Source organism: Anopheles arabiensis (genome assembly GCF_016920715.1).
Source record: "Anopheles arabiensis isolate DONGOLA chromosome X unlocalized genomic scaffold, AaraD3 X_pericentromeric_contig0056, whole genome shotgun sequence".
NCBI lineage: Eukaryota > Metazoa > Arthropoda > Insecta > Diptera > Culicidae > Anopheles > Anopheles arabiensis.
The window spans coordinates 485,645-503,892 of record NW_024412134.1 but is presented as its reverse complement, the minus strand read 5'-3'; the positions used below and the strand labels follow the sequence as shown (position 1 = coordinate 503,892).

Genomic DNA, 18,248 nt, shown 5'->3' with positions numbered 1-18,248 from the left:
GTGCTGATAACGATCGGGCCGAGCAGTCCCGATAACAAAAACATTTCTGAACGTGGCAAAGGTTACGATCTTTAGCCATTCTTTCACCGATTCCTGAACCAAGCGACTGAATTTTTAGCTACAATAAACTTACTACGTTATTTAAAAAACGCATGTGTATCTCATATTTATTGTACATTCGGGTGAACGAAAGAATTCTGTTGATAACGTCTCAACAGTTTTCGATAAAATCAATAGAGACACAAAAATGCACGTAAAAACAAAAAAATCTTTTCTATTTGCTAAGCTTTGTGTGCGGAAACCTATGGTTAACGGTTTTAAAATGCCATAAAGTCCCTCAACTATAGCTACCCCAAAAGGCCGTTATCCATCACCTGATATTTTCAATCCACCTTGATCACACTACGTGTCTGGTGCGAACGCAACGATAATAATTCTAATTCATATATTAAAAACATTATATAAAACCATGTTCATCCAAACGCTTCATTAGTTCACATTTTAAACTCAACAGTCAGTCAAGACGAACGTTAGAAACAAGGGAATAAAGATTCGGGTAAAAATCAACAAAAAAGCAAGGCGTAGTTTCAAAATAAATACAAGATCGCACGGTTATAAATTGTTGTATAACATGCAGCCGCATAAACACTGTTTCATGAAAACATCAATAATGAGGACGACTCAACATAGCAGGATGTAACCATAACTAAGGACCACTAGCTCCGCTACCCTAAACAAACGATTTTAGAAATGTTAAAAAATACAAAACATCTATGCTGCTATGTGCCATCAAAACATATGCTAAAATAGGTAAAAAGGTCTCGCACGCATAAATCAGTGCAATAAAACTGCACCGCTGTACTCTTAGGAAAACCCGGGCAAGTTATTAGCCCGGAAACCAGTAACGGGTAATAAATATTCTCAGATCAGGCATCACATTATGCGTCTTGGAAAACAGGTACCGGTGAAGAGAAAACGGGTCGCCAAAAACCGCGTCTATGTATTTGGTACAATTAAACGGCCGAACCGGACGACGGTTTCGAAAACCTAAAAGAAAATTCTTAGATCAACTAGAATTTACCCCTCCTATGCCTAGAACTAATACACACTCACAGCTCATAGACTAAACATAAATATTGATAGAAATTGTTAACATATAAACCATAAATTTTTTTAAAAATAAACCACTTACAATCTTGAAATGAACGAGAGCAGTCACGTCCGCGTTTCATTTTCCTTTCACAAGATAAAACACGTCTTCGTGTAGAATTCACACTTGTGATTTGTTGTGTCGTTTTTCCTTTCTTGTCAAATTGATATTGTAATGTTTGTTTTGTATGCGTCGTACGTTTGTGTATTATTTGTAATTGAGCGGATTCATCATATTTAAAATTAATTATTTTCTAATGAGTTGTACGATTTTCCAACATTTCTATACAATTTCCTACTTACACTAATATCTCATAGAATTTTTCTTGTGTTTGCAATGTTTTTCAATTAGACTCAATGAAATCGGCCAATCTAGAACTGGAAGTTGCCGATGTAAAGCATTCCATAATCGCTATGGTGCTTTCAAAGAAAACGTTAAAATACGATATAAGGCGAATTCAGTTCCGTCATTTTGCGCAGCATAAACAAGTACAGCTCAACAACGTTTTGTTAGAGGAGAAATCATCCAGCCATGTTTTCGCAATCAGCCTGTGTACAAGTAAGAGGGGGAAAGGAACTAAGGCAACTAATGTTTGGAATCCCATATGTCTATACAAGGGCGGTGCTTATATTTGAAAAAAAACAATTTCGGGAATGCTAGGAACAATTTAATTCCTTACTTCATGATTCAAAATATAATAGAATGATCTGTACTTTTACAGGTTCACATAAAAACAAATGAGCTGCACACCGCTGTTGTCGAGAAAGTAATTCTTGCCATGATATCGTCCTGCAGAACGGACAACAATCAGGCCCTCCATAAGCTGCTACACGTTGCGGTCTGCGAAGAGAATTATAATGTTTGACACACCACCGTCACGAACATAGGGTTCTGTATCACTCGCCAGTATAGTGTAAATTAGATATAGGCAAGTAGAGGAATTAGTGAGCTGCCGCATTATGGATCGCTTTATTCCTAAAAATATGATTCGCCCGCTCGAATAAAAACAATTAAAATATCGTATGATTTTGTTTTGCTCCTGGGGAAAAAACAATTGGAAATCAATAACACTGTCGGGCCTATACAAAATCCAAAAATCTGCGTTTAAAATCAGAGGTTTTTTTAAATTGCGGATAAGTTCAACTTCAACCTTCAAATCACATTCGGAAGCGTTCGAACGTATTTCCGCGTTGCTGCGTTGAAATCGTTCGTGTTTGAGTTTTGTTGAGCTGTTCCTATCGGAAGTTCTGCTGTGTTGAAATGTTTTGTTCCTGCATCCTACGAGAATTTGTTCCTGCTTGGTTTCCTGATTTTATATGTACGTGATTTCTGTTTCATCAGCGACTGCTGTACAGTGTTATTGACCCTGCCCAATACGCTCAGAGATTAATTCGCACCAGCACGACAACCATTATTTTTTCCGTTCATTATAAGGGCTCACCAAGTGAGCAGAGCCGATAGCATACGATTCTATCTTTACCATTAACATGAGAGGAACAGAGCTTATACCCCGAACATACCCGAACGGTATGCGTGCTTCACTCATCAGTTTCTAAAGGCAAGGACAAGGCAAATGAGACACAGAAAAATTTCCTCACGGCTACACATATCCTTTTGATGCGTTGTCTATGCGTCTCGTTCGGTATCACAGCAACATACGGCAGGTAAGCAGTACATATGCTGCTACCTGATACGCACACATATTTATCGAACACAACTATTCAGTTCGGCTAGGTAAACTTCACGAGGACGCCGAAACAAAAGGGCACAGACTTTTTCATGGTTTTGTATGATTTCGGCTGTTTTGGACCGTGCGTGTAGGCGACCCATCCGGACCCATCTGGACTCATCCAGACTGATCCAGACTCATTCGGACTCATTCAGACTCATTCGGACTGATCCGGACTCATTCGGACTGATTCAGACTGCTCCGGACTGATCCGGACTCATTTTAACTGATCCGGAGTAATCCAGATTGATCCGGAGTAACCCAGATTGATCCGGAATGATCTGGAGTGATCCGGACTGATCCGGAGTTGAATCCGGTAGTGATCCGAAGTCGGAGTCATATTTTGCGCACCGGAGTCGGAGTTGATCCATGACTCCGCTCCGGATTACCCATCACTACTGACTATCCTGTTATGTGTAATCAGTAAAACAGCGGTAATTGTTGTGGTAATCAAAACGGTTGTTGTGCCAAAAGAAGAAAAAGAATTCTGCCTTTCATCCGGAATTTATCAAACATGCCTTGTGTCATGGAAGCACACAGTCGTGTTCTTTGCATTTACAGAACATTGGCCAGGAACCAGGTTGAAACATGTAGATTGTATGAGTCGTTATCCTGTGCTTGTAATGATAGTGAACGATGATGTAACAGCGAATATAGGTGAAGCGCAAAATAAAGATGAAACCATGAAAGCTGTACGAGACATACTTGTTAGCAAACCTTATGAATCTTATAAACTAAAAAGCGGATTTGTTTTTAAAACAGTTGACGGTATTGATTTGTTGGTTATACAGTCAGAATTCAATAGTTGAACGCTCGATAGTTGGCTGACAGTTAAATTAAAAAGCATGCGTTTGTATGGAAAAACCAGTTTTTGAAAATTTAACAAAAATCTCATGTCCTGCCGAGAATTTTTTTTGTATGGAATAACGTGCCAACTAAAAAGCACATATTCAATAGTTGGCAGGGAATCGAAGTTTAACCAATGATTTCAGACTGTACCAAAATTGATGGTGTTGTGATTGTATTGTTGCTCACCCCTGGAGACAGCTGCCGATACCAGTCAGGCGGCCGACGCAACGAGAGAGGCGAAAACTAGATAGGCAAGGCAAAAATCAGGAGAATTAGAATTAAGGAATTGCTCGCTCTCTTCCGATCTGACTTTGGTGGCGAACGGTTGTGTGTCAGCGTGGCACGGATATACCATTTTTGTTCTAATATAAGTTGTAAATTGTAGTTTGTGTTCGCGTCATTACTATCAACGTTTCATCGGCCATCCGAACACAAAAGATGGAATGGTAAATAATTTGGTATTAAGCATGGCTGGTGTGGTTGATGTGCCGTAGAGTGGGTAAAAAACTACGTACAGTCTGTTCCCGAGTTACGCGGTGTCTGGGTTCCCGAGGAATCCGCGTAACTCGAATATCCGCGTAAGTCAAATTTCGCGATTTTTTACCAAAACACAATTGGTTACTCGGTGGTTTTTATTCAATTTAGTACTTTTTTATACTTTTTCATTTATTTGATACGATTTTTACAGAATATCCGATATTTTTCGCTTGTAAGTGGATTAGCAAAACTGCAATTCATACTGCATTGCACATTTCTTCCAGCAAATTGTACTGATTTGACATTTGATCTGTCAAATTTAGAAAACCGCGTATCTCAGAATCCGCGTAAGTCGAGAACCACGTAACTCGGGAACAGACTGTACAGTGGAGCGCCATTTATCCGTGCTATTGCGTTATGAGGAGGATATTTGAAAAAGCGGTTATAAGAGCACATTGTCATAACAAAAACACTATAATTCATGGCAAATTTGAAATATTCTTATGGAAAAAACATGAAGTAAATAAAAACTTGGTTATTTTTATTAAAAAATAAGAAAATTTTCCCAAACCTAATCAGAAATTGGTGATAAAATATTTAATTTGACTCATTATCCGTGTTATTTGCTTATCCGGGCGAGGTCAAGTCTCGAGAAGCTCGGATAAACGGCGCTCCACTGTATCACAATCGAATCCACTCCTGCCATATACGGACATCACACGAAGCGTAAACTTTGGCGTGTACTGGACCATTTTAATTTTGACACTTAAAAGTTTTCATTGAGACGAAATTGATATATTTTTTGAATTTCTGTGCAGATAACCGTTACAAACATATTCCCTAAGATTCCACAACTCCCCGATCTTGACATTTTTTTTGGTCCCAAATACAGTCGTATCTCGGGGACACCTGTACGCGGTTTTCCAAATTTGACAAATAAAATGTCAAATCAGTACAATTTGCTTCAAGTTTGATAGAAATTTCATTTTTCTAACAAATTGAAACCGCTTAAAAGCCAGAAATATTAGAATGTTCTGGTATACGGGTATGATAAATGAATTGTTTTCGATTCATAAACATTTGTAGAGCACTAAAAACTAGTATTTTGCATCCACATTTTATAAATCGGTATTTTTCAAGCTATATTGCGACTGCTGCCTGTAATCAAATATCGACGGCTGTTGTCAAACTGAATCTCAAAAAGGCAGCGGTAATCGCTACTGCGGGCGTGCGTGCGGACAAATTGTTTGACAATTGACAAAAAATTGTTTGATTCTGTCCCAAGGTCTGTTGAAATACCAGGTCACGTATTAACCCCGTTTTCACAGCTAAGCTGAAGAAGAATCAGCTAAGGGATGTGATTGTATGTGTGCGACGCTAGTTTGCAATGTTTACGATCTGAACGATACGAAACAACAAGAAGGAAATTAAGTAAACATTTAAGTTGAAATCATTGTTCAGTGATTTATGATTCACATGAATTATTCATCGCCCAATGTCAGCACTATTACAATCTAATATTCATGGCTCATTTTATCATCTGGAAAGTAGTAAAGATACTACAGTTCCTTGTGATATGGTAGTCTATAATAATATAAACATCATCTGATTCTATATTTTAGGTGCCTCCTAGACTAGACCGTTTATATCAAATTCAATTCGATTAAATAGAATAAACGTGCCAACGGTGAGTTTGGTCACCCGTCCTAACTATATGTAGCCATTTGGTTGTGGTTTCCGTGCCGGATGGTGGCATATGATTCTCGTACACATGACGAGGAGCCTGTGTTTACCATGACGAGACAGTATCGGTCCTTACCGTTTTTATATATTGTGTTGTTTATTTATATTGTACTAATATTTTGATGCATTACGTTAAAAAATATACATTTAAAACCAAAGAACACAAAACTATTTTTGGCGCTTTTAAATTCCATCCATCCAGATCCAGAGAAACATTACAGAACCAACGTGATTTAGTTTTTGAGCTAGCCTAATATACAATTATGGAAGTGATGTTTTCGACGTAAGGTATGATATTTGGTTTTACGAATGTATTCATTTTACTAAATTTATTTTGTCTTGTATGTCCGATATGGGTTTTAAATAAGCGAATCGCACTACTCTTACAAGCTGAACCAAACATATTTTATAAAAAAATTTGTATGACTTAATGCAAAAATAGAATCGAAATAGCATAAAATAGGAATTGATAATCGTCACGTGACCAGACCACTCAATAGCGTTGAAAGAAGGTATAACGAGCCCGTTGCTTCCAAAACTCAGCTGGGATGGGTTATATACGGTTTCTGTCCAATCGCCAAGAACGTCCCAGGTGCGACATACTTGAATTTGCATGTGCGCTCGTGTGATGGAGTAAGTGAAGAGCTACAAAATAAATCGTTGAAGAAGCATTTTGCACTAGAAACCATCAGAGCCGAGAGACCGTCTAAAGAGAGGCAGTCTAGAGAAGATGAAATGTTGACCCAACAGGAGCTAGCGGATGCAGAAAACACTTTGGTTAAGCATATCGAACCGGGAGCATACTCACGTGATAGCTGTAGTTCAATGCGTCAAACTGAGATCGTTCATTCCAGGCGTAGCGATTCGGAGAAGGACAGTTCGCTTCACACCGTCCTTGACGGCCGAGGGCTACTAGTAGTGGACGGGCGTTTGATCAACGCCAGTGCACGCAACCCGCCAACGAGTGGTTGAATCATATTGCTTTCAGAACATCGTGGTACATTTATATTAATCCATGAGTTTTGTGATCGTTTCAGGCACCGCAAATATATTTCGATTATCAATGAAGTCCGTCCGCGCTTCAGAATACCGCGGTCGCCGAAAACGTGTGTGGATGCCACCCAAGCCTGTCGGATCTACCGCATTCGGGAGGCCAAGCTCGATCCCCGATGATGGAAAGTCAACTGGATCCCGGAACTTTGATGAGACAGCGAGCATTCATGAACATTGCGATAGACCGCGTCAGGCCCATAAGCGCTTCGAATAGGAAACTTTTTGTTTTTGTTGCACTTATTTGAGTCGATATGACGATTGATTACGCGCACTTGTTTAAACTGTTACGGTCACCATGTGGTGAAGAAAAATGTTGTTGGTTCGATACGGGTTCGCGTCATAGGCCTGGTCGCAGAGTTGAGTTAGCACTGAGTTCGCCTTGCGTAACAATTGCTATCGGTGTGATGCGTCAGGTGAAAAGCGGACTTCCAGTTATGCCGAACCGTGGGAACTTTCGACGTTATGGCACCTAGCATACGTTAACTTTTCGGATTGGAGTTTTGCTGACCTGATGGAACTGATACACGGTGCGTTTTTGGAGACAGTAAATCCGTACCTTGGGTAGGGGACAATACTGCTCATAAATGAGTTGAAGGGACAAGATTTACGATCCTGTGTCCGATCAGAACTGACCTTCTGTCCGTTCTGGTAGTTTTATTTGTACTACCATTTTAAGAAAGTTAGCGCACATTTGTCCACCAGATGTTTACGCTCGTGACTTTCCCTTTCGCAACTTGACGCGCTTTCACGAACGAATGTTTGTCAAGAGGGCCACCTTCTTGGTGGGCTTTTACAATTTACAATGTTTTGCTTAAGGTCTAATGCGTTTCTTATGCAAATTGTTCTTCCTTATTTATCACCTACTTTGAAGGTCTTCCTTGTTTATTTCCAATTTGGGAGGTGCGACCACCATGGTAAGACACGGAACCGGATGTGCAGTAAAGCACGGGACGCAAGTGCAGTGTTTTACCCGGCTGGTAGCATTCATGCGTGAAGCGGGTATGCGATAGCATGGGTGCTACAATATCGTTCAACCGCTCCACCTTTTGCAGCACAAGCGTGCGCAGGACGGACAAGCAGGGCAGCATGGCAAACAGATTTTCAATGATGGAGCGTGCGGAGAACATCACGCAGCGCAGGAAGCGTAGCTGGCTCCGGTTTCGTTTGATAGCGGCACAAATACTGTTCACCGCCACCCACCTTGGTGTTCTGCACGGCATCTCGATCTTGAGGTATTTGAGAGCATGCAGGTCTGCGAAGGCCGGCCAATTGACGGCCACCGAACCTACCGTCAAGTTTTCCAGCCGCGGCAGCTTAATGTCCGCGAACGAATGGGGCGTAGTGCTGTGCAAAATTTTCAACTGGCGCAAGCCGGCGGGTTCGCTTGCAAGCGCAATGGGTTGCCGCTGCACTCTGCCACGTTAAATATGTACAAGTCCTCCAGCAGGACACACGATTGCCCGATGGCCTGCAGTACGTCCAACACGATATAAAATTGCAGGCGCAGCTTCTTTAGCTGACTCAACTGCCGGAAAAACAGTACCTTGTGCAGTACCTTGCTCAACTGTAGGTGTTTTAGTGAACGTTGGCTTCAACTCGACCTCTATTTCGTGGCTTATGATCAGCTGCTCGAGCTGCTTCAGCTGCCAGTACGGTTCCTCGCCGCCGTACTGTGCGTACTGCTTCCCGATGATGGTGTCCATCTCCAGCAACGACACAACTTTCAGCGAACGCAGTTTGGCGCAATGAATCTTGCCGAGCTAAACGTATAGCAGCACCAGCAGGTGCAGGGAGCGGTTCACCACCTTCAGCTCGTCCATCGGGTACGTGCGCTCGTGGTTAGTTTCCAGTACGGTACGGTACAGTGAAGGAGCTTCAGCACGTCCATCTTTGCGATCGCAACCGATATCAGTTTGGCGTAGGTCGGCTAGTTCATCCCCAGGCCCAAGTTCAATTCGACCAACTGCTTCAGCCAGCGCGGCCCGAGTGATGCGCACGTCACCGCTTGCAAACATGATGATTCGTGATGATTATGCAGCTGCAGTTGCATCCTGCGGTAGGGTATTGGAGTATTGACGCTGCCTCTATGATCCTTTCTCGGTGATTAACGAATTCATTCATGGCAATTTCGTTTTCACCAATGCGCACCATAAACCGTTACGCTGGTCTAGACCAAAAAGCGTCTACCAAAAATAGAACAGCTACAGTTAGTGAGTGAAACGATATCGTTATCAACAGTTTAATAATCTCTTAAAACATTTAAAAGGATATTCTACATCACAGTTCTTACCTAAAGATACGCTTAAGCACATGAACGCATTACTAAAGAACGTATATAGATTAATTAGATAATATTTAACATGTAGGCAAATTGATCGCACAGTTTTGATATGTTGAGAAATAAAAGGTTAATTCTTATAAGTAGCTTCATCGTGGCTCTCGTCTTTTTTGTTATCGCGGAGTGAAACCTTCAAAAGGCAACCACGACTTCCATACCAACCGTCCATGTCGTGGGTAGTGAGGGATTCATTGTTCGTAACCCATCTGTATTACAGATTAGCTTAGGATCAATGCGACCTCACTAAAACACTTCGCGTACCTTTTATCTTCCTTTAGGCGTTTGTGTGATGGCCCATCTTGATCCATTGTATGTCCTTCACGCTGATATCTAGAAAAGAAATAGTAAGAAAAAAAACGAAAAAGAAAAAAAAGAAGACAAAAGAAGCTGGCTGCAAGTAACCCATATGTAAATAAAAACAATAACGATGAAAGAACAGCTACAAGCAAGTTCTATACAGTTCAGAATGAAAAATAAAAACATTTAGTGCAGTGTAAGTGCGAAATGAATGTTGAATGAACTCCAAGCACCGGTATAAATACAGCGTAGAATCAGCAGCAACAAAATGCACGTCGCATATTCCATTAAGGTATTGTAACTTTAAAATAAAGTCAAATGGGTTTTTAAAGCTAGGAAATATGAAATAGGAAGTAAGTGAAAATAATATGAAAATGGAATGATTACTATAAGCGATAAAATCGAAATTTTGAAACATATATTTAAAAAAATACAGGATCCTAATCACAGAACTTGTACAAGAACACAATTAAGAATTAAAGCCGAAGAAACATTTAAAGATATTCAAAATGACATCGAAAAACATAAACATAAATATACTTTTAACAAACTATTAGAATTCAGCAAAACTTTGAATGCATTAATACAAATTATAATTGCTATGAGTACATCAAAAACCAATGACGACTCGCGTAACAATTCATCTGATTTGTCTATAAAATGGCTCAGAGGATAAAAATATCAAATTAACACTGTTAACAACCAGTAGATTACCATTTAAACTCTTATCTCAGATCATATTTGTCTTACTTAAGCTGCATAAAAAAATAAAATGGCTTATTTTGATATTAACATAGCCACATGTCTTGTACCCACATATGACGGGTCACCCGATACCTTCGATGCATTTGAGGACGCATCCACGATACTGTTCGAGTTAAATCCGAATCATGAAGAAATGCTCGTAAAATTCATAAGAACCAGACTGACTGGTAAGGCTAGAATAGGGTTACCTAGCAATATAACGACTTTTAAAGAATTAATCAGTGATATCAAGAGAAGATGCGAAGAAAAAACAACACCTGATAAAATAATAGCAAAGCTAAAATCCATAAAAACAAGGGATCAATCCACAATCAATTTGCAATGAGGTCGAATTGAATTCAGAAAAATTAAAGTTACTTTATCTTAAACAAGGAATTCCAGAATAAATAGCTCATGATATGGCAATTAAAACAGGTATCGCTTAACACTTAAAGAAAAGGTAGCAAACTCTGAAACTAAAATACTGTTGAAGGCAGGTGCTTTTGCAACAATAACCGATGCAACACAGAAAGTAATGGAGAATGAAAGTGATGAAACAAACAGAACTACTAATGTCCTTAACATAAATACACAACACTACAGTAGAAGCTATCATAGAAACCAAGGAAACCTAGAATAGGAACAAACAAAACAACTATGGTCTAAATACAATCCAACCTTACAGAAACTACTATAATAACAGAAATATTACCAAGTTCAACAATCGAAATAACAACAATAACAGCTACAATAACAACCTGCGAAACAATATTCGATATAACAACAGATTTATTCAGGGATACAATAACGAAAGATACAGCTCCAACTACAATAATCAGAACAGATCAAACAAAAATCTAAGGGCAATAACAAATGAAGAAACAGAGCAACAACAACGAAACATATACCATACTACAGCTCAGATACAGGAAGTAGAAGACAATATTTTTTAGACCAACAGGAGTCACCTCAAACCCTAGATCAATTTACTCATTAGAGCTACATGGAGTTGATTATATAAAGATTAGATTGAGCATAGCAAATAATGAAACATCAATATTACTAGTTAATACAGGAGCATCAATTTCTTTATTCAAAGCAAAATTGAAGTTAATCAAAGTTAAAGAAAAATCATGGCCCAACACGTTCAGACTCAATATCATTAACAGGGATATCTAACACACCAATTTATTCAAAAGGAAGTACAACATGCACTATATATTACAAAAATCTCGAATTGTAACAACATCGGAGCAGATGGTATATTAGGCATAGATTTTTACAAACTATACAGATGTTCAATTAATTATCATTTAGAAATGCTTACATTCACGTGTCAGGGAGAAGAAATTCAGCACAACATTGAAGAAGATGATGGAAAAGGATTTATTTTGCCAATCAGAAGTGAAGTGGTACGTAAAGTATATCTTCCAAACATTACAGAGCATACCAAAGTCTTCGCACAAGAAATTCAACCAGGAGTATTCTGTGGTAGCAATATTATTTCAAAGGATAATCAGTAAATTAAATTCATCAATATAAGACAGATAAATATTTACATAACAAACGCAGAATTTAAACCCATTACAGAACCATTAGCAAATTATGAAGTGAAACAAGTGAATAACAAAGAAGGAGAAATTAATAATGATGGATTGCAAAATCTATTACAAAAATTAAAGAAGATAAAATTCCCACTACGGAAATTTATAAATTGAAGAAAATCGTAACTGAATATAACGATATTTTTTTGCGTAGAGGATGATCCAATTACTACAAATAACTTTTACCCTCATAAAATTCAATTAAAGGATAATATTCCTACGTATATACCAAATTATAAACAAATATACTCACAGGCTAATGAAATACAAAACCAGGTAGACAAAATGCTTAAGAATGACATAATTGAACACTCAGTCTCCCCATATCACTCACCTATATTATTGGTTCCAAAGAAATCAACGGATGATAACAAAAATGGAGACTTTTAGTAGATTTCAGGCAGCGGAACAAAAAGGTTATACCAGATAAATTTCCATTACCAAGAATAGATACAATATTAGATCAGCTAGGGAGAGCAAAATATTTTAGCACCCTTGATCTCATGTCAGGATTCCATGAAATACCTTTAGAAAATGACTTAAGAAAATTTACAGCTTTTTCAACCGGATCAAGGCATTACCAATTTAAACGTATGCCGTTCGGTTTAAACATTAGCCCCAACAGCTTTCAACGCATGACCCTACAGGCAAAGAGCGGGATATTTTATCATGTTGTGTGTAAAAACCTACCCAAATAGCATTGGAACGTTACGTTTCGCGATTTTTGTATGGAGGTATTACTGCTCGTTACCTGCTCATAACACTGCTCGATAGCAGTCCTTAGTGAGCAATAAACGTGTAACATTCTATGTAGGCTCAATGAAAGCTCAAAGCCCAAGCGTTACTTAGCGAGTGCTCGAACCACAGTATAACGCTATGGGTTCTCTGTTCGGATGTAAACAAAAATACAACACTTTCTTTTTATAATTTCGATGCACATTGTCCAATACAACGATAAAATATCTTTATTTATCTAAAATCAATGCTTACATGCTCCAATATATTGTTTTGCACGTTTAAATACGATTTCAACCATCACTTTGGATGGTATCAACGGATGCCGACGGCGTTGTTGTCTCTCCGTCAGGCACTTTTATTGTTGCTGCTTCTACCGCTCGGGTAAATCTTTAGAAAGCTGTATCACAACGATTAAACGCTCTAAATGAACCACTTGTAAAGCGATACAAATAAAATAAAACACATAATACACCGTACAACACACTTCTTCGCAACACTTGCACATACATACCACTTGTCGATGCGGTGATACAATGTCCTGTTTGCGGTGGAAAAATAACAGGGAAAGATTAGAATGCTTTCATTTATGACGTTATTTTATAATAATTTCCTTTCCCCGCTATTTTGTGGTTTTTGGCAACGTTGTGGTGTGCGCTTGAAGATACACAACGAACGGTGTTTTGGTCCAGCTGAGCATGTACCGATTGTTTTCACAGCCGGCTTTGGTGATTATTGTAGAAACTGTAACAAAGATCAATATCATGAAATCTGTTTTTTTACAATTCATTGTGATTAAAAATTAAAACATTTCATCTTACCGGCGTCGTATTCCGTCGGCACACACACACACACACACACACACACACACACACACACACACACACACACACACACACACACACACACACACACACACGCACAGATATATATATAACTCACATCGTCTCACTATAAAGTGAAAAAGTAACGCTCTATAGTGAGAGATTGAAAATGAGAACCATTTTGTAAAATTTGTTATAGGATGTTAAAATATATTTCAAAAGGTTCCAAGCTCTTATTTTAAGCCAGAATCATATCAAATAATGAATTTAATGGCTAAAACCCCTCACTACTTGCAAAATTATACGGAAATTAGTATTATTTTGGCTGGAAATCACAAGATTCAACTTACGCGGAAATTCGAGATACGCGTTTTTTTGCGGCCGTTTTCGGTCCCCATTAACCGTGTATCTCAGGGACAGCCTGTATATGATACAGTTAGAACTCGCTAATTGCATTTATATCATATGTCTACAAAAAAGGTAGATTTTGTTTATTAGAAAGACATTTTGTATGCAATAAGACTAATGTCTGCGTCTTTTGTCATGTTTATTATGTGATAAAATGTGGATTAACTGACTTTTTCTCATATTTATGTGAACAACTCAAATTTTTTTGTATTCAATTGAAAAAGCAGACTTGCAATTGGCGAGTTTTGAATGTTTTTGGCTACGTCACATGACAGCTCGCATATTTGTCAAGTCAAAACGTAAACATACACGGACTACCGGCCGAAAAGATTGTGTGCAGAATAATCGTGAAATTGTATGTGAAAACTCGAGAAAAGGTAAGTGTTCCGTGCATATTTCAGTAAATAAACTATCTTTCAATGCTTGAACCAAGGTGGAATGTATAATGAGGTGTAGTTATAGCGCTTTTGGTGATCCCCCCCCTGGGCTCCGATTTTGACAGATGGTTTTCCGCTTGTATATGTATTGATGGATTGTTTACGTTTTGCATGGTCAATATTTGGTGGAGATCAATTTGGGTGAATATTTTAGTTTATTAGAACACAGTCTGTTAGAAACTGGCGCTCTAACCAAAAAAGAGAGAACAAAGTGAATTTGTTAGGTAAGCACTGAGGGTGCACCAAAAAATTAGTTTTTTATTTATTCTCCGTTATCTTCGCTCTTGGGTGTTTTTATCGCAATTATCCCATTTTGCGCGGTTTTTCTCCCTTTTATGCCTATGTCCATACACAAAACATCGCCTTAGCTGACAGTTTGTTGGAACCTTATAACAGTTTCCAACATTCTCCCCTCCAGTGCGACAAAGTTAGCTCTCTTTCTAACCACCGAACTAGACCACGTTAACTGTTGTCACACTCCTATTCTGACTGTCAGCTAATGTTTGTTTACCTTCCGCTAAATAAACGTGCTTACTCGTGTAGTTGAACAAAAAGACGGATTACAATTCATCTCGATATTGTTGTGTGCCTAAACCGATCAAAACTGTTTCTACACATAAGTGGATCGCATACTACACACATGAATTTGTTCGCTGCGGACAATCTTTTTGTAACGGCGCCTCTCACTTTACCTAGCGAATTAGCTATCAGCGCAGTACGGAGAACCGTGCGCACCCCGCTTCTGTACCTCACACCTCTCCTCTGTACGCAATGGTTCAATCGCTCACAGCTTCTGCAACCGGACCGCACACACATACTCGCAGAGCTGTCTATAAACGTTTCCCAGCACCGGATGGTACCACGATACGCACGGATGATTTGGCATGAGTATCCTGACTTCCTTTTATCTGCTGCTGAAATTAAATTAAGCTTTTGTTTCAGCCGTACATACCGCCACAAGCCGTTCATTTTTCCATGAGGTAGTCCAATGTTGCACTGCAGCAGGCAACATTTAGTGGCAAGATCCCTCACGATCGACCAGACCAGATCCCTTCTCGACGACACAGAAGACTCCATCCTCCCAATCTCTCTGGATTCCGGGATAGAAATTCCGTTCCTTGACGAACGTGGGACATGGTTCGAGCCGTCGCGCGAGTATGTCTCCCCCTCCAGTGCTTCGTTCTCCTAGCTGCAGCACCTCAGACCATGGTTTCAAGCTCAGTCGTGGCATGACTTCCTCGAGCTCGATTGCAACGCAGGGTTCGAAGTAAGCACCTGACTCCGATGGTTCTAAAACTTCGCTTTCCTCGATCAATTCCTGTCTTTCAAAGGTGGCCTCACCGCCACTTGTAGCATCTTTCAACCCCGCAGGACGCAGCCAGAAACGGTGATGAGCCTCGATGTACGTGTCTTCTAAGACAGTGTTTGTGTGCAATGTCGCGTTGGTAGTATTAGTGAACGATTTTAGATTGTGTGTGTTGTGGATTACTGCGCGGTTATGACGTTTATCAGGGCATGTGTGTGTAGTTGTGTCGCCACTGACGTCCGTCCGATTCGCATCACCATTGCGGTCGAGGTCAATACACGGCGGGGAAGGGGTTTGACCCCGGAACATGTCCCCGTGCGGCTCGTGATGCCCGTAGCCCAATTGATCAGGATACGGTGCGCCCGAACGATCTGTTGCCCGGCACCGTTCCTCATCCTTTTCAAGCTCACGGATATCATTTAACTCACGCTCTAGTTGCTTTATTCGTTGCTGTCTTTTGTGTGATTCGCGGATCTTACGCTGGGTCTCAGCGTTTTGCAGACGCAACGCTTCCGCTTGCGTAAATTGAAGCACCAATTCCCGATAGACACGATACGCTACGTCCCGATAGTTGGAAAAGGTCTCACCAACGTTGCCGGTAGTCATTACTGCAGCCCTGGAGTCATGGATCGAATCTGTCGCGATGTGGTCCCGCACCTGCATTCTTGGTGTCGCGTCACGGCCCGTGACGCACCTGCTCGTGCCCGCCTCACGCGAAGATTCTGCTACAGCTTCACACATTACGAGCGAGCCAAAGGACGTTGTGAAGGAACTATTGCGTCCTGCCGTCCGACTCGCTACGGGAATGTTTGCTTTCTCCCGTTCCACTCCGTGTAAATACTGCATGAAATCCATGGTGTTTGCACTACTCAACCTAGTGAACGTTTTCCTTTTTATCACGCGCGCAATTCAACACTAACGGTACTTCGGTGGCTACCGATATTTTTCGTTTCGCGATTTAGTTTTAAGCGTCGATGTGTTCCAAACTAATTTTTGGAATGTTAGAAACTGGCGCTCTAACCAAAAAAGAGAGAACAAAGTGAATTTGTTAGGTAAGCACTGAGGGTGCACCAAAAAATTAGTTTTTTATTTATTCTCCGTTATCTTCGCTCTTGGGTGTTTTTATCGCAATTATTCCATTTTGCGCGGTTTTCTCCCTTTTTATGCCTATGTCCATACACAAAACATCGCCTTAGCTGACAGTTTGTTGGAACCTTATAACAGTTTCCACAGTTCCTTATAACAGTCCGTGATTTAAAATGGAAATTTTCCTTCGAGAACTTGAAGCGTTCGCCAAAAGCGGAAAACTAACTGTCAGTTTTCTTCGTCGATTCTTCTTCCACCTAGCTGTCAAAACGGGCTTATAACTTGACCTGATATCTTTACGGTCCTTGGCTTGAACGCATTATTCCACAGGAAAAACATCATTTCACCCCGAAATTTGGCAACATTCGTCCGAGTATGGTTGAGCAGCTGTCTGTGTGTGTGTGTGTGTGTGTGTGTGTGTGTGTGTGTGTGTGTGTGTGTGTGTGTGTGTGTGTGTGTGTGTGTGTGTGTGTGTGTGTGTGTGTGTGTGTGTGTGTGTGTGTGTGTGTGTGCCGACGGAATACGACGCCGGTAAGATGAAATGTTTTAATTTTTAATCACAATGAATTGTAAAAAACAGATTTCATGATATTGATCTTTGTTACAGTTTCTACAATAATCACCAAAGCCGGCTGTGAAAACAATCGGTACATGCTCAGCTGGACCAAAACACCGTTCGTTGTGTATCTTCAAGCGCACACCACAACGTTGCCAAAAACCACAAAATAGCGGGGAAAGGAAATTATTATAAAATAACGTCATAAATGAAAGCATTCTAATCTTTCCCTGTTATTTTTCCACTGCAAACAGGACATTGTATCACCGCATCGACAAGTGGTATGTATGTGCAAGTGTTGCGAAGAAATGTGTTGTACGGTGTATTATGTGTTTTATTTTATTTGTATCGCTTTACAAGTGGTTCATTTAGAGCGTTTAATCGTTGTGATACAGCTTTCTAAAGATTTACCCGAGCGGTAGAAGCAGCAACAATAAAAGTGCCTGACGGAGAGACAACAACGCCATCGGCATCCGTTGATACCATCCAAAGTGATGGTTGAAATCGTATTTAAACGTGCAAAACAATATATTGGAGCATGTAAGCATTGATTTTAGATAAATAAAGATATTTTATCGTTGTATTGGACAATGTGCATCGAAATTATAAAAAGAAAGTGTTGTATTTTTGTTTACATCCGAACAGAGAACCCATAGCGTTATACTGTGGTTCGAGCACTCGCTAAGTAACGCTTGGGCTTTGAGCTTTCATTGAGCCTACATAGAATGTTACACGTTTATTGCTCACTAAGGACTGCTATCGAGCAGTGTTATGAGCAGGTAACGAGCAGTAATACCTCCATACAAAAATCGCGAAACGTAACGTTCCAATGCTATTTGGGTAGGTTTTACACACAACATGATAAAATATCCCGCTCTTTGCCTGTAGGGTCATGCGTTGAAAGCTGTTGGG

The 18,248-nt window shown here is 39.9% G+C and overlaps 1 protein-coding gene and 1 long non-coding RNA gene across 2 annotated transcripts; both read left to right on the top strand.

Moving 5' to 3' along the window:
* Positions 1-1,573: 1,573 nt before the first annotated feature.
* LOC120908243 (male determiner protein Yob) lies at positions 1,574-2,135 on the top strand. Its single transcript, XM_040319170.1, has 2 exons — positions 1,574-1,708; positions 1,872-2,135. Exons 1-2 carry the CDS (start codon positions 1,682-1,684, stop codon positions 2,013-2,015), a joined length of 171 nt encoding a protein of 56 aa, XP_040175104.1. The 5' UTR covers positions 1,574-1,681; the 3' UTR covers positions 2,016-2,135.
* Positions 2,136-17,273: 15,138 nt separating this feature from the next.
* On the top strand, positions 17,274-17,950 carry LOC120908242. Its single transcript, XR_005741092.1, has 3 exons — positions 17,274-17,311; positions 17,388-17,617; positions 17,697-17,950. It is a non-coding gene; the product is annotated as an uncharacterized LOC120908242 (long non-coding RNA).
* Positions 17,951-18,248: the final 298 nt, after the last annotated feature.

Coding starts and splice junctions, on each gene's coding strand:
- LOC120908243 (XM_040319170.1), top strand. CDS start 1,682: ATGTTTTCGCAATCAGCCTGTGTACAA. Junction 1,709..1,871: donor CGCAATCAGCCTGTGTACAA/GTAAGAGGGGGA, acceptor GTACTTTTACAG/GTTCACATAAAAACAAATGA.